This window comes from Oreochromis niloticus, unplaced genomic scaffold (genome assembly GCF_001858045.2).
Source record: "Oreochromis niloticus isolate F11D_XX unplaced genomic scaffold, O_niloticus_UMD_NMBU tig00001486_pilon, whole genome shotgun sequence".
In the NCBI taxonomy this organism is placed as follows: domain Eukaryota; kingdom Metazoa; phylum Chordata; class Actinopteri; order Cichliformes; family Cichlidae; genus Oreochromis; species Oreochromis niloticus.
In genome coordinates this window covers 266,035-288,682 of record NW_020327393.1, presented here as the reverse complement: position 1 = coordinate 288,682, position 22,648 = coordinate 266,035, and the positions used below count along the sequence as shown (strand labels likewise).

The 22,648-nt window shown below is 41.6% G+C and overlaps 1 protein-coding gene across 1 annotated transcript; it reads right to left on the bottom strand.

The window, feature by feature from the left end:
- Nucleotides 1-711: 711 nt before the first annotated feature.
- Nucleotides 712-22,211, bottom strand: LOC102077578 (V-set domain-containing T-cell activation inhibitor 1-like). The gene is made up of 4 exons (XM_005464054.4): nt 21,969-22,211; nt 8,813-8,971; nt 3,080-3,430; nt 712-1,023 (listed from the first exon to the last, which is right to left on the bottom strand). The coding sequence occupies exons 1-4, from the start codon at nt 22,003-22,005 to the stop codon at nt 836-838; spliced, it is 735 nt and encodes a 244-aa protein (XP_005464111.2). The 5' UTR covers nt 22,006-22,211; the 3' UTR covers nt 712-835.
- Nucleotides 22,212-22,648: the final 437 nt, after the last annotated feature.

Genomic DNA, 22,648 nt, shown 5'->3' with positions numbered 1-22,648 from the left:
ATGTAGATATCCCAGTCCTGTTGTCTCGGGATGCATCACGCTGCCTTCCCTGGGGTTAGCTTCTGTTTCTGGGGATGAGGGTTGGGCGTGCTCCCTTACCTTCTCAAGGTAAGCTAGGTTAGCCTTCTTGTGTGAGCTTTTCAAGTGCACTTTAAGGTTTGTGGGATTTTTTTCCCTTTAGAAATGTCCCTCATAATTTGTCTCGTTCCGCTACAAGACACTTGCTTTATCCAAAACAGAGTCATATTCAAAGTAATCCCAAATTGGAAGCTGGCGCTTTCTCCAGACTTTTCCTGACATGATTCTGCGTGTGGACGGAGCAGCGACACAGACGACTCGACTAACGTGCTGCCACCTGCTGGCATAATGAGACACAGCAAGAAAAAAACCTGGAAACTAAACTTCTTTTTTACCGTTGACTATTGTATGACACACACACATCAACGAAAACTAAACATATTTTTGTTATAAATTCAGTTAATTTTAGTTAGTTTTGTGAACACTCATTACAGGTTTAGTTCGTTTTCCTTTTTTCGCTTTTATTTTTATTTCCGTTAACGAAAATGTTTTTTCACTTCTAGTTTTCGTTATTTCGTTAGTTTTCATTAACGATAATAAAATTGATTCTGAAATGTTAAAATTAATTTTCATCTTAGTGATGTCAGACGTATCAGACGTATTGTTGCTGACCTTTGACCTGCAGCACGACTTTCTGTCTCAGGATATCTTCGTCCCTGTAGATGGTGCAGATGTATCCTCCTGTGTCCCAGTCTGTGGGGTATTTCAGGGTCAGACTGAGGTCTCCAGTTCTCAGCAGGTCTTTGTTCATCTTTGTTCAATCTTTGTAAAGGTTTTCTTGTTTTTTAAGGAGGTCGCTTCTGTTTGAATACACACGGACCATCATGAGCTCTTGGTCAGAGCGAGTCCACTCCACTTTTGTGTCCTCAGGCAGGTCAGGTTTTGTTTTGCAGGGCAGTAGGACGGACTCTGAGCCTTCCTCCACCCCCACCTCCACCTGCTGGTCTGAGAGGACAGTAAAACATGATATAATAATACTGTAGAAGCAGCAGCAGTTGTCATGGAATTGGCTAAGTGCAGGCAGGCAGTAGAGGACCCAAACGCACACTCAAACACAAAAGGTAACTCAAAATCCTCAGCTTTATTGCTGGCAGGGAAAACAATAAGATAAGATAAGATAACCGTTATTAGTCCTACGCGTGGGAAATACGCTTCGAAGGCGTTTGGAGGGGGTGGGGCAGTCAGTGTAGGTCTGTGTCAGTGTACATGTGTATCTGTGCGTGTTCTGTGTTCAGCTGAGAGAAAGTGTCCCCTCACCCAGTTAGGCAAAAGTCAACAATCTTCGGTCGACGCGGGTGGCCTTGAATGAGGAGGGAGAAAGTCACAACACAGTCTTGTTATCTAAGGGAGAATTGTTATTCCCGTTGCCTTGAGCATCCAGCTGGCGCCAGGGGGGCCGCATGAGATGAAGATGGTAGTTGTTTTGGTTAGTGCGAACAAACTGCATCCAATTTTACAGTAGGTCTAATGTCCGTCATGGGTCACCAGGTCTCTCAATTCCCGTTGTTCTTGTTCAAGATGTTATCCATATTGCAGAGCCACGAGCTTCTCCAAAATCTACAAAACCATATACAAATATACAAAACTATCCTGGGGCATGATAAACTGAGACACGAGGAAACACAGGGAAAACCCCACAGCTCCAGGGATGAGACACTGACGACGTGACACTAAGCACGGGGAGCACAGGGCTTAAATACAAAAGGCAGCAACAAGGAAATGAGACACACGAGGGGAGCACTGCTGGGCCTAATTAACATGATGAGACAGGAGGTACAAACCTTCAAAGTAAAACTAGAAACACACAAACTGAACTTACAGACTCAGGGGAAACACAGAGGCATGGGACCAGGGCAGGCACAGAGACACAGAACAGGAGCTCAAAATACAACCAAAACCCAACCCTAAAACCCACAATTAACCTTAAATATAAGAAAATAATAACCAAATATTAATAACCAAAACCACTGAGTCACAGACTCAGGATGCAGGACAGCATTAAAATGATGGAAATCATAGTGATGACATACATGTTTCTTACGTTTGATTCTGTCCTACCAGCAGAGATAAAGTATAACAATATTTGTTGGCTCTTTTGTTTTGAATAACTAAACTGAGGGGTGTGAGATTATTATATTATCTTATGCCACATTATACATTAACATTATACACATTAAAGATTGGGAAAATTATTAATTAGTTTTAGTTTGCATTATTCTCCTGACTTAGAAGAAGGTGATAACTATTACATTTATTAGACTGCTGATTTATTACATTAGACTGCTGATTTATGATGAATGAATGATATTGTTTTATGATGCATGATGCTGCTGCATTATAAGAAATACTGTTTTTAAAGAATCATGGCTTTATTTGTCTGATTAGAAAAGAACAGAACATACTGCAAGCCAAGGTCATAACTTCGGCTCACTGAGAAAAGAAAGATTGTGGGTGTTTAGGTTTTATGACTTTGGAGGGGAGCTGAAGCTACAAGAATGTGAGAAATGGTCAGGCACCTCGAGATCTGCTGTGACCCTCTTCAGCACATCTCCCATCTGGATGTATTGCGCAAAAGTGTTTGTATGGAATAATGAGAATTGTATGGAATAAAGAGATTGTTGATTGAGCATTTATACACCGAGTGTTGTTCTTCCTTCGGCCCAAAGATTAAAGAATTGGGATATTTAACAAGGGTTAATATAAATATACAGTACAGTAGGTTACCATGGTGATGTAACCAGGTATTAAGAACTGGTGATCACTCGCTTTCCACTCAGCATCTAAATTATTCTGGTGTTGTTTCATGTGAGCCCCAAAAAGGTTTAGTGAGCTTCATGTTTACTGTCGAGTGTCCACAGTGTGTAAAATATTTGAAAATAAGCCTCAACATTTTGTTTGCTTTTCTGTTTCCTGGAGGTTCTTATTCTACCAATCAGTCTGGCCTCCGACCTTTATCGACAATACTGATCATTTTGTAGTTAAAGAGGAGTTTGTTGCTGACCTTTGACCTGCAGCTGTATGTTTCTCAGTCTCAGTTCTTGTCTCTCATTACTGATGGAGCAGGTGTAGTTACCGCTGTCAGTCTTTGTTGGTTTTCTCAGAGTGAGGCTGAAGTCTGAAGAGTCGAGCGCATCAGACCTCATTGATGTGCGTCCGCTGTAAAGCTGGTTTTGTCCTCTAAGATCGTCTCCTCCTTCTCGTCGTATGTGGACAGATTTTGGATCCAGATCATCACGAGTCCACAGCACCATGGGATTGTCCTCAGGTATAAATCCTGAGTACTGACAGGGCAATGGGACAGACCCTTCTCCCTCATTCACCTCCACTACCAAAGCCAAGGCAAGCTGGGAAACTGATGACACACAATAAAAGAAAAAAAACAACAACAATTTTATCTGCAGAAAGGAAATTCCCCATTTTTACAGCCAGCAAATGAACAGCTAAATTTAATGTGAGACAACAAATGTTAAGACCGAGTCTGTGTCTTTAAACTCAATCTAAAAGCTGGATTCTCAGATGGACCACCCAATGTGAGAGACTAGAAGTAGTCTGCTGCTGTGTAGGTTCTCAGTCATGGTAGTCTTGAGAAGTTGAAAAGAACAAAGTGGATTTCTTTAGGTTCTCCATCCAACAGGGTTGTGAAGCAGTCACAGATGTGCCATAGGCTCCTCTATGTCACCCAGAGCAGCCAACTTTTGGAGGAAGTGAAAAAGGCTCTGGGCTCCCTCAGAGGGAGGACACCTAGCCACTGGTTCAGGTATGTAGATGAACCCAAGAAGTGGAGGCCTTCACCAAACACATCAACTCAGTCAAAAAAACATCAACTTCACTGAGAAGGAAGAAACCTCAACAATGAAGTTTACTGAAAGCCCCCACACACAGACCAGTACCTACTCTTTGACTCCCACCAACCACATGTAAAGAAAGCTCTTAAAACATTTAATTATTCTGAACCTTCATAAAATCAGCAAAGATGCTGCAGAAAGAAGATCAGACACCGACCAAGAAGACACACAAAAGACAAGTTTTGTCAAAAGAATTTTCTCCAAGCGTAACATCCCAGTCCATTTCACACCAACAACATCCTCAAACAAAAACTGGCTGTCAAGGTCAAAACTCCCAAACACTAGCAGTGCAGCGAGGAGAGCTCGTACCGCCATGACTATCAGACACTTTACAAATAAATGACACAATATAGAAGAGCCGCCTGGACAGGACAAGACTCAGTTGTATACCAGCACCTAAAGGTCAAAGGTCACACTTTTGAGGACACCCATTGTTCACATGTTGGACCAAGAAGACAGACGGCTTGAGAGGGGAGGAAAGGAGACCACCTGTGTCCACTGTGAATGACCAGCTTTGAACAGAGGGCGGGGCTTATGACACCAACTATCAGCCACCTTTTTTTTTTTTTTTTTTTGTTTTTTTGCCTGTCCCGTTTTGCCATCAGAATTATTGTCTAAAGGCGAAGAAAGATGCCCAACGGATTTACTTTACCAAATGGACCATCCCAGCCTTGCCGTATTGGTCTATTTGATTCACCTTTTGTTGTTTATTTTATTTTATTTTCACTTGCTAAATACGGGACAGACTTGACTGGGGGAAAGAAAGGGGAGAAAGAAAGAGGTAAAGAAAAACAGTGGGGAAGAGGAACGGGGATAAAGGGCAAAAAACCAAACCAAGAAAATAAGCAGACAAAAAATACATATATCAATCACCTGGATCACCTGTTGAGAAAGAAAAAAGAGAAAACAAGCAGAAGAACAAAAAAAGCAATATAATAAACAACATCACGATGATCTATGGGAATACAATGGTAAATACTAAACATTAAACATTATTGTGCAGCACGTAAGATCGACAGCGCACAATGTGCTTTGAGGTAGGAGCCAAAAAGGGTGTAGTTTGTAGTTTTTGGAAAGTAATTTGGGGGTTTTAAGAGTAAGAAATTGTACCACACTTGGTGGTGTTTGTAGTTCAACTTGACCCGGTTTAAATTTCTTTTTTACTATGGATTTAATTTGTTGATATTCTAAAAATCTTTTCTTGTTGATCCCATATTGTGTAACTAGTCTGTCAAATGGAATAAATTCTGTTATTAAATTCTTCTAATATATGTTCTAAGTATTTGATTCCTTTACCACTCCAATCTGGAAAGTTAATCATATTATTGTTTTGTAATATGTCAGGGTTGTTCCAGATAGGTGTACGTTTGCATGGGATTAATGAGGACTCTGTCATTTTTAGAAACTCCCACCATGCTGTCAGAGAAGAGCTGATGCTGATGCTTTTGAAGCATTCATGTCGTTGGATATTTGAGCTGATAAATGGTAGGTCTTGAAGGAATGTTTAGCTTATTTTAGAGTATAGAAGTGTGTTAGGTAGGATGTAGAATTATTGTGGAGACACTGACACTGCCCTGGATGTAATAAAGGCCTGACTGTGTCATAAACTTAGGAGTAGATCTTAGGAGACCCTCCCTTAAACTGTGAACGTAAGACAAAGAGAAATTAATGCTGAGTGGAAATTCCCCAGGGGATACCTGGGTGGGGGTCTCAACTTTTGTACTGAATAACTTGGTCTGGAAGGGAGATGGACTTTTATGACCCCCAGGTAGTCACGTACGCAGAGTACATACACATATATACACATGCACTTACACACAGGAACGCGCACATGCAGGCACTCACGTGCTCGCACACACACAAGCATGTAAACACAGTGCTTAGTTTTATGGCACCTCGTAGAGGGTTTAGAAGGGGGGTCACTTATAGAAAACTGTGTGTAACAGTAACAGTTTCTGCATCTAAAGAAAATATTGTAGTTTTTACTGCATGAGTGGTCTGTTAAATTAAGTAATCTACGTGTATTTGTTGATGAGTGCCTACCTTTTATGAAACCAGTTTGGTCAGGATGAATTAAGAGGGGGGTTATTTTCTCTAGTCTCTTCGAGAGAGCTTTGCAGATAATTTTGAGGTCTACATTTATAAGGGATATTGGACGATAGCTTGAGGGATATACAGGGTCTTTGCCTGGTTTTAGCAGGAGATTAATGTTTGCAGAATTCATATTTGATGGAAGTCTGCCCTTTTCTTTGATTTCCAACAACGTTCTGTAAAAAACTGGTGCTAGAATCGTCCAGAATTCTTTGTAGAATTCTGCAGGAAAGCCATCTGGACCTGGAGCCTTATTATTGGGCATACTTATCAGGGCTTCCTGGAGTTCACCTAATGTCAGTGGCGAATCCAGTGCCATTGCTTGAGTGTCTAATAATTTTGGAAGAGTTATGTTGTCCAAAAACTGATCAATTTCCTTTTTAGATGGGTTTATTTGTGGTGAATACAACGATTTATAGAAATCCCTGAAAATGTTGTTTATTTGTTTCGGGTCATATATTGTGTTCCCAGATGAATCTTGAACAGCACATATAGTTGTTTTTTCTTTATTTATTTTTAGCTGGTTTGCTAGAAATTGACCGGATTTGTTACCATGTTCATAATTTTGTAACCGTAGTCTTACAAAACATTTTTGGGTTTTTTTTATCAGTTATCTCATTTAATTCTAGTTTTCTTTTGCGTATTTTGTTCAATGTTTCCTGATCTTGGTGTGACACGTTGGCTTCTTCTAGGGATTTGATGTTTTTTTCTAATTCCTGAATATTTTTGTTTTCTTTTTTCTTTTTATGTGATGAGAAAGAAATTATTTTACATCTCATCACAGCTTTCCCTGCTTCCCATAGAACAGAAGCTGATGTTCCGGGAGTGTCATTAAAGTCTAAATATGAAGTCCACTCTTTTTAAAAATATTTAATAAAGTCTTCATCTTTAAGCAGTGATGTATTAAATCTCCAGTTTTTACTTGGTTTAGTATTATTCTTGTGCATTAGTGTTAAAGATACAGGAGCATGATCGCTGACAGCTATAGGGTGAATCTCAGTGTCTGAAATGTCACTCAGCAGTGAGCTGCTGACCAAAAAATAATCCAGACGAGAGTAGGAGTGATGAACATGTGAGAAAAAAGTATATTCCTTACTGGTGGGGTGAAGGGAGCGCCATGCATCGCAAAGACCAAAGTCGCTCATATACTGTTTGATTATATTTGTGGACTGCCAATTACGCTGAGTTCCTGCTGTATTGAGCCTATCCATTTCTTCATTTAGTCCCAGGTTGAGGCCGCCTCCAAGAACAAGTGTGCCATCTAAGTGTTCAGAGAGTGCACTGAAAAAACCGTGAAAGAATGAGGGATCATCAACATTTGGACCATAATACTTACAATACATAGCTTTTTATCAAGTATAGATAGTTTAATGATTAAGAATCTGCCCTCTGGATCTATAACTATATCGAGTACTGTGAAATTAAGATTTTTATGGATTAAAATTTCTACTATCAGCCACCTACATGCATTTCATGCATTTCTGAGATCCCCTCTCAGGTGTTTCAGTCTCCACTCACACCTTGTCTCAGGTGACCTGAATAGCTCATAAACACTTTTCAATCTCTCAAGACTACTCTGATGGTGAACCAGTGTGGCAAAGAAGACGAAGACCTGATTATTAATTTCAGAGCTTACTGACCCTGAACATTGGACCACAGCCTTATTCAGAACAAAAACATGTCAAATGAACTACACAAGATGCCGTGCAGCGATGTCCTCATGTGGTCTAAAGGTTTTTGTTTTGTCCCCCAAAACAATTTTATCAATTTTATCAAATAGAATTATAAGCAAATAAAAAAGAAGCGGCCGTTTATTAGCATTTGTTCTGGATTCAGACCAAGTGGAAATGACTTTGGATGGAGTAAAATTTTTTGTGATCTTAAAATATTTACGTTTAGATCTGACAGTGACTAAAACCAAATTAAAGAGAAAAAAAAAGTATAAATGAAAGAACTGACCAGTTCATTAGGTTTCATTCAGAAGTCCAAACAACACAAACATTTACTGGGGAATCCTGGTGTTGTGATCTGGTGCTGTACAAATAAATTTGAATTTAACTGAAAATACAAAAAAATAAAACTCATAGGGCAGTGGTGTCATGGCCGAGGCCACACAAAACAGACTCAGGAGTGGAACTCACACGGGAGCACAGTTAAGCATGCTTTGCAGGATTTTATTGCACAAAAACAGGAAATTGCAAAAAGAACAATACTATGAACTAAGATTTTAGAGATCTGTGATATAAACCAGAAACTATGACTAGAACCTGGCACAAAAACATATAAAAATGACAGAAAAAACTAAATTTATTAGTAAGCTTAGGTTCAGGGCAAGGAGGAAGGGCAACCAGGAGTGTCAGTACACTGCAAAAGAGAGGAGAATAGATTTAGAGAAGAAGAATCAAACAGTGGAGACTGAGAAGACTGGTCTGCCCTGTGAAACATGAAGTAGTGGGTGAATACGAAGGACCATGACAAGTGGAAATAATTCAGGAGCTCATCCAGAAGGTGGGTTCAGTAAGAGGTAGATTTCAGGGAGTTGGCCAGAGACCAAACAGAGTTGGGGGGCAGTTAAGGAGAAATGGCAGACTGCCGAGTCTGTAAGCAGCAGTGAAGCCAAGGCCACTCAGAGCTGTAGCACACAGTCAGCAGTGCGGGCAGGGGGATTTAGGAGGCCCAGGAGAAGGTTGATGAGAGTAAGGAGTAGGAGTCAAGGAGCAATGCAGTACAGGGGACTAGCAGTGGAGACGGAGTCCTCTGGGAGTTGAGCTGGAGGTCACGGGCAAAGGAGGCGGAACCTCTCTGGAAGCCAGGTAGATGGCTGTCAGTGATGGAGGAGTGGTCTTCTTTGGGAATGGAGATGAAGAGGCACCCAGCAGAACTGTTGCAGGCAGTGGACCTTTCATCAGGCTGCTTACAGAAATCCATGGAGCAACAAGGATGCATGAACAGATACACTGACAATGAACAAAAACAGGGATACACACATTATGTGGAGGAAAATATCAGGCCACGCCTCTTAATCTTTGAATTCAGGTGTTTTTAGTGACAGGTGTTTTAAAACAAAAAAAGCTAAGCTAGCAAAGCCTGACAGGTCAACTGGTAAATCTGGTTGGATGAGCAGTCAGGAAGACCCAGACAAAGCTCATAAAACCTTCTTTCTGCTGGAAAAGGAAACAGGTTAAGAAAACAAATCAATAAAACATTTCCCTGACATTAGTTATCTGAATCGGTTTATTGGTTTATTCCTTTACGCTCTGCCCAGCTGTGCTCCGATCACCGGCTCGTTGAGAACAAAAAAATCTGACTGCTGAACAAACTATACAACATCAACACTCATAATGAGGTTAAAGTTGTGTTTCTCCCATCACTAGTTTATTTTTTAAATTTAACTTTTATTTAAAATTAATAATTATAAATTATAAATAAATACAAATATATCAGTCGGACTTTAATAACTACTGATTAAGAAAATTACTTTACAATACCAATCTTCCATCTAAAGTGCCAGTCACTGTTTGTAAGCTCATTTGAATTACTATCAATACTGCAGGGTAGCTTAAGTCTGATCTTAAAATAATCAATAACTAAAGCTGTCAAATAAAGTGATGGAGTGTAACATACAATGTTAAGCTCCCAACAGTGGAGTAAAAGTAGAATGTAGACAGACTATACTAAGTACTATACATCAGAATAGTACTTCAGTTCATCACATGAGTAAATATACTGAGTAATTTAACCCCACCAGCCAAAACATGCTGGGGTGACAGGAGGACCAATAATGAGGTCTGTGTTAGTGAGTTTTAGCTGAGTCATATCAGTCAGCCACAGAGCACTCATGTAAAACATGTAGATGGAGGGTGAACCACAGCTAAGGTCATATGGATCATGTTGAGTACAGTTACAATAATCATAAAATATTATGTTATTTTCATTAAGCACAAATTAAGTCCGAGTAAAGTTTCAAAGCCAAGTGATGCCAGTTTACGACTGTTCTGGGTTTAAAGTCCTTAATATTAATGCTGCTGTGTGTCCTCTTTTATTTCTCCTGATACTTGATAGTTATATTGTTAATAGTTAATAGTTTTCATCCTCTGCATGCTGGAAAGGCACATATGTCCAGGATCAGCATCAGCTCAGCAGGAAAACCAACATTTCACTTTTACAAAGGTTGTTACCAGTGATGGGAATAACGGTGTTCAAAGTAACAGCGTTATTTACGCTGTTCCTTTTCTCCAGTAACTACTAATCTAACTTATTACCATTTCTATCATTAAAACGCCGTTGTCACGGTTAGCAGTGGCAGACTGTGTAGACAGTGTGTGGAGGACCCAGGTGTGGACACAGACGAGGAGACAGCGCTGAACTTGAAACGAAAAGCGAGCCTTTATTTTAGTTAGATGAAAGGCGACAAACAAAGCAGAAAGCACAGAGGCAAAACTAGAAGCTGAACTGGGAAAACAGAGAACTTGAAACTGAGACTTAACTAAGACAACTAGGAAAGCTAAGACTAGGTGACTATGATGACTATGATGACTATGATGACTATGATGACGATGACTGAAACAACTATGACCATGACCAGCACAGAGTCCTGAAACCTGACGTAACATGGGAGGAAGATGCACAGATGACACAACAGACTGAATGAAACACAGAGACTAAGGCTACGTTCACACTACAGGTCTTAATGCTCAATTCTGATTTTTTCATCGAATCCAATTTTTCTGTCTGCTTGTTCACACTACAAGTAAAATGTGACAGCAATCACGCTCTAGTGTGAACGGTTCACGGCCTTAAAAGCAGCCCGCATGCACAAAAGAAGATGTCACACACAACGCGGTCTGTTTACGGAAGTAAAAATGGCGGCTACAGAGCTAGTAGGTGTTGTTGCAGCAGTCAATTAATTTCTGCACAGTCGTAACCGACACAATTAATTAGAGGAAGAAGGACACTGAGAAAAAGAGAGTCTGTGCTTTAACAATGGCCTTCTCCGGCGCTGGTAATTGGTGTCAGTCTTGTGTCAGTGACTTAAAGACGGATTTAATGCGACATAACGATTCACACAGCAGTCGCTTTCTAAAACATCAGATATGTATCGGATTTAATACCACATATGAAAGTAACCCAGGTCGGATTTGAAAATATTGAATTTGTGCTGTTCACACTGTCATAACATGATTGGATATCGCATAGGGTCAAAAAAGTCGGATTTGACACGCTTTCGTCTGCAGTGTGAACGTAACCTAAATACCTACAGGGATGATCAGGGGAAGTGGAAACACATGAGGGAGAACAGCTGACACACAGGAACCTAATGACTGGACAGGGGAAGTGAAACTAAACACAATGAACGAAGAAAACCCGACTCTTTCAAAATAAAACCGGAAACATGGAGACATAGACATGACACAAACTTGACAACAAGGACCACACAGACATCAAACATGACAGGTAGACGCACGGACCAGAGAGACTTAGTACAGGGGGAGATGACAAAAAGAACTAAGAAACCAAACAGCATCCTAGAAATTAACTAGATGAGCTAAACTAGAGCACAAATCAATACAAAAGATACATAAAAACTCAAACACTGGGTCACACGACCCAGTACCATGACAGCCGTTACCATTACTAACAAATGCAATCGCTTCACAATTTTTCAACGCTCAGATGGTTGAAGCTGTCTTCTGCTTACCAGGAGCTAGGGGTGGCGAAACAATCGCACCAATGCTGCTGATTGGCTGAAGAAGAGTAAACCTATCACATGACCAATTTAAGATGACATAGCAACAACATGTTATACCAACCCAAGTTAACACCCAAGTGTTAAAAGTGTGGACTTCAACCTGTATACCAATTTTGTAATTGTGTTGGTAGGCCACGTAAAACTAGAGTTAAAAATATATGCGATGTTTTTCCTGAATACTATCGTTACATTTACTGAAGGAAGAAACGGTAGAAACACTGTTTTCTAAGGAAAGCACTCGAAAGCATTCTCTGCTTGCGAAAACAAAAAAAAGACCCATTTCCTATTGGTGGAAAAATCTACCATGTCGACCAATCAAAAATGATATGGCAACATGGCATTTGGTTTTTTAGGAAGAGTGTCATGGTCCTGTTAGTTTTTTTGTGTTTTTGTATTCTGTTAGTTTATTATTTATTCTATGTTTCCTATGTTGTTTAGTTTATTGGATTTCCCCTTGTGCCTCCTTATGTGTCTGTGTTGATAGAGTTGTTTGAGTTCTTGCGTCATCTTGTTTCCCCAGCCTGTCATGTCTGCCTCTCTCCTTCGTGCTCCTCATGTTCTCTCTCTCCCTCTCCAGTCTGTCTCTGTGTACTTCCTGTTTTTCTTTGATAGTCTCCGTCTGTGTCTGTCATGTTGTGTTTGCTTTTCTCCCATCTCATTATTATCATTATTCATTTCAGCTGTGTTCCCTGTGTGCTCCTACATTCCTCATTAGTTTTCTAATACGTGTTCCGTTTCATGGTTTCCTGCTTTTTGATTTCTGTTTACCCTTTGCCAGCAATGAAGCTGAGGGTTTTTGAATTTAAGTTACCGCCTCCGTGAGTCTGCATTCTGGGTTAGTTTCCTGCCTCCCTTCACACACTCATGACAAAGACAGGACATTTTTCGAGGGACGGCGGCGAGAGAGAGTGGCTTTTGAGATGTGAGAGATTTGTGACGTTTAGTGTGTAGTTAGTGTGTAGTTAGTGTGCAGTGTAGTCGATAGTTGTGTTTTGTGTGTCAGAACAATGAGGGGACTGCTGAATGTCCCAGCTGCAGCCAAAAAGTCACCAAAGGCAGACTGCAGTGTAAACGCTGTGATACACCTGCTGTCAGGTCTGCAGGTATCAGGCTTGTGATGTTCTCTTTTATCTTAAAGTGGACAAAAACTAGTTTTTGGAGTGTAACAAATAAGTTGTGTGACTTCTTACACCTGATTTGTCTTGGTCCTGGCTCTCCTGACCCAGTGTTTTGAGTTGTCATACATTTTTGATAATTTTGTGTTATTTTTGAGTTCTTGTATCCTATGTTATTCTGAACAGTATGGTTTATTAGAGTTCCCCCCGCGCCCCTGTGTCTCCCTCGGTATATCTGAGTTCCTGTGCCTTGTTTCCCCTTTTTGTGTTTTATTCTTTGTTTCCCCAGCCCGTTATGTCTGTGCTCTCCCTCTGCTCTCTCTCCCCTCCTGTCTGCCTCTCTGTGTCCTTCCTGTGTTACATTTAAGGTCTGCGTCTCGGGTCAGTATTTTCAGTTCTGTGTCCTCCCTGTCTTCTGTGTAATTGTCCTCAGCTGTGCTCCTCATGTGTTCCCACGTCCCTGATTAACTTCTGTGTGTTTATGTCAGAATCACTCTCTGTTCCAGGTCGCGTTGTTAACGTCGGTTTTCCCCTCATGCTGTGTGATCCCCTGTGTGCCTCACTGTGGAGTTTTAGGTTATATTTTCCCAGTCTAGTTTAGTTCATCACTAGTTGTATCATTTCCCTGAGTCTACCAATAAAGCTGCCTTTTTGATTTCATTCCCGTGTTGCGAGTCCTGCATTTTGGGTCCAATCTCCTGCCTGCACACGGCCGAATAGTGACTTGATTATTCTGTAAATAGTTTGAAATGGTTATAAAAAATGTCTTGGCTACATTTTTAGGTAAATACTTGTATATAACTTTGTTGTTTGCAAAACTAGTGCATAGGTTTTACAATTCACAATTTATATTTGCATTTCAAGTTATGAAAATGATTCGTTAAACATGTTTGTGTTGCAGTAAAAACATAACTTTATGTTTTCAGTCGGCTTTTAGATCAATTGTGTTAATACATTATGTCAAATTTATGTTGTGCTGAAAATAATGATACCAAACAAAACAAGATAAAAAATGAAATGTAGAGGTGAGATCAAAAGTAGCCAAACAGCCATTTCTACCCTGAAGACCTGAGGGTTAAACTTTTTTTAAGTAACGCAATAGTTACATTTCCTAGTATTTAGTTACTTTTATAATATTGTAACTCAGTATTAAAGAAGTAAATCGTGCTTTACAAATAAAGTGTAGAAATAACGTTGCAGCTAACAGTTGCTTCTCTAAAGTCACTGCTGATGTTTTTGTATTTTGGCATCGTGTTCTGTGGAAGCAGATTTATTTTCTGTTGTATTAATCATATATTTAACCATATCACTTTAGTAATATATCACTTTCACATTAACTGCACACATGTTCATCAAAAATGGGCCTTACGCTCTACCACACTTACACACTGACACAGTGAGGCCATTGTAAGTTCATGGGGGAGACGTTAAACAGATAGTGAGACTCCTGCTTATCAGGGATGTAAATCGTTAGGTAGCGTGGCCAAGCAGGAAAACAAGGTCATAATTCTCTGTGGGGGGGAAGCATAGCTGGACTGGCCATCGGGCATACCGGGCATTTGCCCGGTGGGCCGCTGGCGATTTTTTTTTTTATGGGCCGATGGATTTTTTTTTTTTTTTTAGGAAGGGTATATATAATGAAAGGTGTTGGATTGGCCAATTGGTCATGATCGACTCTGGGCTGGACCAATTACAGCCGAGGAGGCCGGATGCACCCGCCCCCTTGTTAGCAATCTTAGACGAACTAAAGAAAATGGAAAACAAAAAAGGAAAGGTGTTTATGAAAATATCACTAAATCTGTCATTTGTTAATTTTAATATTAATTAATGATCATGTCTCACCTCTAGTGTTCTTGGTCTTAATTTAAGGTTTTTCCAGATCACGTGACTTTCGCGCATTGCATGCCGGGAACACGAGGCAAAAACAATCCAAGTACCGCATCAAATGCAAGCATTTGCAGCACCGCAAAAAGTTCATTCTCCGGTTCCAATACCTTCTTGGTTTTTCTTTGCCGCACAAAAAAGGAATGTACAAAACGAAGGAGAACAATGCCGGTCCGTACAAAGACAGACTCGACGAAAAGGCAAAGAAAAGATACGAGGAAAAAATCAAAGGAGTGAGAGGGTCAGACCCTTACGAGCACACAGAGTGGACAAAGTTAGCGTGCTGCCCAACTTTCACCACGCTCAGATTTATAATTATACGTTCTTGGAGTGAGTGCATACACTCATGAAGTTTTTAGTAACTTCAGGTCACTGCAACAAGCCCAGGTACAGTTTACCGACGGATGGGTACAGGACCTTGAAATGCACCGTGTAGAACGAAAGACCATCGTACAAACAAAGGTAAGTTTACCAGTCTCACAAATCCTCATCATAAATACACATTCGTTAACCGTTTATTAATATAACCTTTGAGCTCAACGGTAATTAATTAGTAGTGGAAATAATTTCTGGTAGGCGTTACAGAAATGTAGCAGTGACAATAATATTGTATGTTGTCATCGCACTGGACAATTACTGATACAAAACAACTGTTTTATCCTGTGAATAAAAGTATATGTTTTGTCAATGTGTAGCCGCTAAACTGGTGACCTAAATCTTCGCCACCACATCTATATACATACAAGCATAAGGGGAGAGAGTGAATCAGCGCTCGGAGTACGGACACTGGGCCGGCTTTAAACACACCATTTATTTTTTTAGAAGAAAAAAGAACAGCCAGAATCACAAGTAGGAGTTAAAATCCCCACTATACAATAAAAAATAAATGTTCACAACCCGCTAAAAGTCCTGCCGGCAGAGATTAAAATACAATTAAAAAATCAAAGCTAAATGAATGTCCTTTTTATACGATAAGAACTTCCCCCCCCCAGAGTCCTCTATTCCCAATGTCCAACCACACACACTCGGGCAAATGTTCCTTAGCTGAAAGAGACAGAAGGGGGCCCCTCTTCCGGGATGGGGAAATCTCGCCAGCAGAAGGCCAGGGAGGAGGCTCCCATCCCCACCTGGCAGCGCATGGCCGTGCAGTCCAGCCGCTCTCCGCGTCCGCACACGGCTTCCCTCATAGCCCGGCCCTGATACAGGCAGAGGCGTCCCCTCTGCCTTCTATGGATTTCACACATCGTCTCCCGCTGTTACTATTCTGTCCGTCGGAACTGGATCGCCGGAAGTCTCGCGACGCCTCACAGGCAGGCCAGTCCTTCTATACATGTGCTCGTCTGCACCCCACGTTCGGTTTCCTGTTCTTCGCTGTTCATGTGTCTCTCTCCCGTCTTTGCGCTCACCATCTCCCTTAAGTCCGTTTGGCGGCCAATAGGTCACCTCGGGGGCACGCCCCCACCTCACAGGTGCACGCAATTATCTGTCCAATCCACAGTGGAATAAAAAAGAATACTATACAGCGACACAAAACACAGTATAAGTATGGGGATAAAATCATGCAATAAGAACATCAATAAACAATCATGCAATAGCACTATAACAATAAAACATGCAAATAAAATCACTATGTAGCAATACACAGTCTGATTCAAAACAAAATATAAAAACACAATTTTCCACTGTGTGACATCCCCCCATATTTTACCTGTGACAGTCCCTGTCACAACATTCAGGTGTTCTGTCCAGGAGGGTGGCTGGACAATATTTAACCTAGCGGGCTACTGTGTCTCTGGTAGTCCCTTCTGTACACGTAACACACAAAACATCAGCAATAATCTGCTACCGAGGAGTTCCTTTGAATGCATCCTAGAAAAGTTGCAGCATAGGTGAGTTATACAGTCCAATTGCCACATCCAGGTAACCTGCTTTTCTTCAATTTCGTGACCACATAGCATAGCTAATGTATGGGATTACCAGAACATTGGTTCCTCTCAGCTGGGCACTGCTGGGATCCTTCCAGGCATAGCCTGGTCTTCGTGCTTCTCCTAAGCACTACTGCATAGCAGCAACCCATGATCCCACAGCCAGCAACTCTTGAAGCTCAACTCCTGATATCCCTGTGGTTGAACACTACTCATGAATCCTCACGTGGCAATAAAAAGTCTTTTCTGCACACCCCTTCCTTACAACCCTCAGCGAGGGTAGCTGATTAAACACTTGGTTTTGCATTCCATCATCTATATCTGTAGCCCAGGCACTGAACACTGCTCCCAAACTTGTATCCTGTCGACAAACGCCAAAAATATGTAGCCGCTAAACTGGTGACCTAAATCTTCGCCACCACGTCTATATACATACAAGCATAAGGGGAGAGAGTGAATCAGCGCTCGGAGTACGGACACTGGGCCGGCTTTAAACACACCATTTATTTTTTTAGAAGAAAAAAGAACAGCCAGAATCACAAGTAGGAGTTAAAATCCCCACTATACAATAAAAAATAAATGTTCACAACCCGCTAAAAGTCCTGCCGGCAGAGATTAAAATACAATTAAAAAATCAAAGCTAAATGAATGTCCTTTTTATACGATAAGAACTTCCCCCCCCCAGAGTCCTCTATTCCCAATGTCCAACCACACACACTCGGGCAAATGTTCCTTAGCTGAAAGAGACAGAAGGGGGCCCCTCTTCCGGGATGGGGAAATCTCGCCAGCAGAAGGCCAGGGAGGAGGCTGCCATCCCCACCTGGCAGCGCATGGCCGTGCAGTCCAGCCGCTCTCCGCGTCCGCACACGGCTTCCCTCATAGCCCGGCCCTGATACAGGCAGAGGCGTCCCCTCTGCCTTCTATGGATTTCACACATCGTCTCCCGCTGTTACTATTCTGTCCGTCGGAACTGGATCGCCGGAAGTCTCGCGACGCCTCACAGGCAGGCCAGTCCTTCTATACATGTGCTCGTCTGCACCCCACGTTCGGTTTCCTGTTCTTCGCTGTTCATGTGTCTCTCTCCCGTCTTTGCGCTCACCATCTCCCTTAAGTCCGTTTGGCGGCCAATAGGTCACCTCGGGGGCACGCCCCCACCTCACAGGTGCACGCAATTATCTGTCCAATCCACAGTGGAATAAAAAAGAATACTATACAGCGACACAAAACACAGTATAAGTATGGGGATAAAATCATGCAATAAGAACATCAATAAACAATCATGCAATAGCACTATAACAATAAAACATGCAAATAAAATCACTATGTAGCAATACACAGTCTGATTCAAAACAAAATATAAAAACACAATTTTCCACTGTGTGACATCCCCCCATATTTTACCTGTGACAGTCCCTGTCACAACATTCAGGTGTTCTGTCCAGGAGGGTGGCTGGACAATATTTAACCTAGCGGGCTACTGTGTCTCTGGTAGTCCCTTCTGTACACGTAACACACAAAACATCAGCAATAATCTGCTACCGAGGAGTTCCTTTGAATGCATCCTAGAAAAGTTGCAGCATAGGTGAGTTATACAGTCCAATTGCCACATCCAGGTAACCTGCTTTTCTTCAATTTCGTGACCACATAGCATAGCTAATGTATGGGATTACCAGAACATTGGTTCCTCTCAGCTGGGCACTGCTGGGATCCTTCCAGGCATAGCCTGGTCTTCGTGCTTCTCCTAAGCACTACTGCATAGCAGCAACCCATGATCCCACAGCCAGCAACTCTTGAAGCTCAACTCCTGATATCCCTGTGGTTGAACACTACTCATGAATCCTCACGTGGCAATAAAAAGTCTTTTCTGCACACCCCTTCCTTACAACCCTCAGCGAGGGTAGCTGATTAAACACTTGGTTTTGCATTCCATCATCTATATCTGTAGCCCAGGCACTGAACACTGCTCCCAAACTTGTATCCTGTCGACAAACGCCAAAAATATGTAGCCGCTAAACTGGTGACCTAAATCTTCGCCACCACGTCTATATACATACAAGCATAAGGGGAGAGAGTGAATCAGCGCTCGGAGTACGGACACTGGGCCGGCTTTAAACACACCATTTATTTTTTTAGAAGAAAAAAGAACAGCCAGAATCACAAGTAGGAGTTAAAATCCCCACTATACAATAAAAAATAAATGTTCACAACCCGCTAAAAGTCCTGCCGGCAGAGATTAAAATACAATTAAAAAATCAAAGCTAAATGAATGTCCTTTTTATACGATAAGAACTTCCCCCCCCCAGAGTCCTCTATTCCCAATGTCCAACCACACACACTCGGGCAAATGTTCCTTAGCTGAAAGAGACAGAAGGGGGCCCCTCTTCCGGGATGGGGAAATCTCGCCAGCAGAAGGCCAGGGAGGAGGCTCCCATCCCCACCTGGCAGCGCATGGCCGTGCAGTCCAGCCGCTCTCCGCGTCCGCACACGGCTTCCCTCATAGCCCGGCCCTGATACAGGCAGAGGCGTCCCCTCTGCCTTCTATGGATTTCACACATCGTCTCCCGCTGTTACTATTCTGTCCGTCGGAACTGGATCGCCGGAAGTCTCGCGACGCCTCACAGGCAGGCCAGTCCTTCTATACATGTGCTCGTCTGCACCCCACGTTCGGTTTCCTGTTCTTCGCTGTTCATGTGTCTCTCTCCCGTCTTTGCGCTCACCATCTCCCTTAAGTCCGTTTGGCGGCCAATAGGTCACCTCGGGGGCACGCCCCCACCTCACAGGTGCACGCAATTATCTGTCCAATCCACAGTGGAATAAAAAAGAATACTATACAGCGACACAAAACACAGTATAAGTATGGGGATAAAATCATGCAATAAGAACATCAATAAACAATCATGCAATAGCACTATAACAATAAAACATGCAAATAAAATCACTATGTAGCAATACACAGTCTGATTCAAAACAAAATATAAAAACACAATTTTCCACTGTGTGACAAATGTACCATGGTAATAACAGAAGCGAAACGCAATATTGTGTCAGGACAATTGACTATTTATGCACAATAAATAAAGGAGCATAGCGCGACAATTTCTGTTCAGCGCCAGACTTGCTTGTAACCTATATCACCAATTATGTTAAGAAAAATATGTATTAACTACTACAAAACACTGACCTTTGTGGGAATGTTTGGAGCAGACTAACATGTGAGCTGGAGTGTTCTGAGACGTTATATTTGCTTTATCCAGGCTCTTACTTCGGAAACATGGCTTAAAAAATTTCTTTTCATCGACGTAATCCGATAAAAAAATGATCTCTTTGCCCGTCGGCTTCCCGTGGCTGTCATGCGACCGGCTATTGCAGTTAATAATACAACAGCTTCTTGCCATTTTTTGTGTTTCTTTTTATCGCTGTGTAACTGAGTTCAATTGAAAGCCTGCGTGCGCTAGTACCTCTTGCCTCAAGTTCCCAGAATCCTTTGCGGTTTTACCCCTGAATGACGTCACATTTTCTATCCTGGTGGGCCGGTCTCTAGTCAAAATGCCCGGGCTGATTTTTTGTCCCAGTCCAGCCCTGGGGAGAAGGTTTCGAGGTTGAGCTGGAGCTGAGGGTATTGGGTACTGGATTCATGCTCCCTAAAACTGCCAATCAGGATGAGTGGTCACAATGTAAGTTTCTGACCAATCACAAACACGGTTAAGTGTATGAAGATGTTAAACACACAGACTGAAAGCAACAGCAAACCAGCAGTGTGTAAGAGGAATAGCACCGTTAGTTCAGTATTAAATGTACTAGCTGGTCCACGTCCTCATTTTAGGTTTGACAGCATTGTTAGTAGATAAAGACAGACAGCTTAAACATGGATTGAGCTGTGGTTTGGGGAAGGCCTCAGAGGGGACTGGCAGCAGCTCCCATGTGACAGCATTCAGGCCTCCAGCTCCCCCAGGAGGTCCTGACGTGTACTGCAGCCAGACATCAAAAAACGTAATCTAGTATTTCCATATTTCACAGGTTCTCAGATAACACTCCTACATTTCATGTAATTCCATTTTACCAAGAAAAAGCCTTTTTAGAAAAACATTAAACTGACTTAATTGTTAAAGGTAATGTTTAAAGTCTCACTGATTTACAGTCAATGTGTGCACAAGTTTTTCTTCGTGCTTGAATCTAAATAGAGTCGTTCAATTCACAACAACAGGCGCTTCAAGGTAGTTTAAACTGTAAGACCTGTAAAGACAACATGACAGAGAAACCCCAAATAATCAGATGATATCACACAAGCGAGTATTTGGTGACAATGGAAAGAAAACATCCACTTTAATAGGAATACAATTAGAACTACAGTATTAAAGTAGTATTATAGTGGCTTCACTCAGCTGGGTAAACAAAGCAGCGAGGTCAGAGCTCCTCAAGAGAACTGAACAACCATCTGTGCTTTTTATCATCTGTGCTCGAATGTGATGTATTGGGGGAGGTTACCACATTTGCCACCACATGACCCCCATCTGGATACGCCCCTGCCTCCAAAGCTGTAAAAAGCTGCATTTATTAACAGTTACACACTGACAGTGAAACTATTGGAGAACACAGACCATGCTAAGCTAATAGCTATGCTAAGCTAGTGAAACTGAGAAATAAATGAATCCTGTTGTTTGAAAGTGAGTTAACAGAATGACGTCCATAAAGCATGTTACTGTGTAAAAGACTGTAAACAAGCTACAAGCTACAAGTAGAGATGTGGAGCAGAACAGCACTGTGTCCTGTGAGAGTGTCTGTTACTGTTATTTATTTCATTAGTGGGCTTCTGTCTGTGGTCTCAGTGGTTCCACATGAGGTTTCCATGCTGCACATTTTGAAAACTATGGTTCAGGCTTGTCTGTCAGTCCCAGATTCTGTGTATGTGTAATGTGAACTTTCATCAAAGGAAAACACATTGATCAAAAATCAATACGTGAATAAACCCACAGCTTAAAGATGGCACAGTCAGTATTCAGGACAAGATACCCAGCACCGTTAAAGGTGATGAGAGGAAACCTGATATGTCAGCAGCTGTAAATAACATGCAGTGTTAGTCTGTGTGGGCTGGGATGGATTCAAATCCCCGACCTGATTGGTTGTTTCAGTCTTTTCCTTTATGTTAACATGATCACCTGAAAAGGATCTGCACCTGTTAAAGGTGAGCCATGTTAAAAGGAACTCATGTTTGTGTTGTATGAACACACACATGCTGAGTCACTGAGTTTGTGTTCAATGAGGATCACAGCAGCTTCCTTACCGAAGACCAGGATCAGGAGTGACAGAATCAGGTTCATCCTGCAGCAAAAAACACAGAAATAATCTCTTTAAATCTGCTCCTCCAACCAGCCGACAGCCCACAAACAGCAATCACTGCACTGCAGCTGGCTCAGGTTTACTTTCACTTTCACACAGGTCCTGTCTTAACCTTCAGTATAAAAGCTCTTAACTGCAAATGACTCTCAAAGTTAAAGTCAGAAGAGAAACACAAGAGCATGTACTGCCTTCATACTCACATGGTACTACTTTTAGTCACATGTGGTTGGAGTCTGGGATTAATGTCCTGCCACAGTTAGAAAAGCCTGGCTGGACTGCATGTCTTTCACTGGGTGTCATATTCCTCTGTCCGATCATCAGTAAAAATAGACACAGTGAAAGATTCAGATCTGAGCTGAGCTCAGATTGTTGCATTCATGGTTCAAGTAAAAGGTTTACACCGACCACAGTGTTTGTGTAGCACATGCTGAAAACGCCATATTTACCAAGAATATAGTGACAAACAGTGTTGGGCAAGTTACTTTAAAAAAAGTAATTAATTGTAGTTACTAATTACTTCCTCAAAAAAGTAACTGAGTTAGTAACTAAGTTACAACATTTTGAAAGTAACGAATTACTTGTAGAAGTAACTATTGTGTTACTTTAAAAAATCTTTAACCCTGT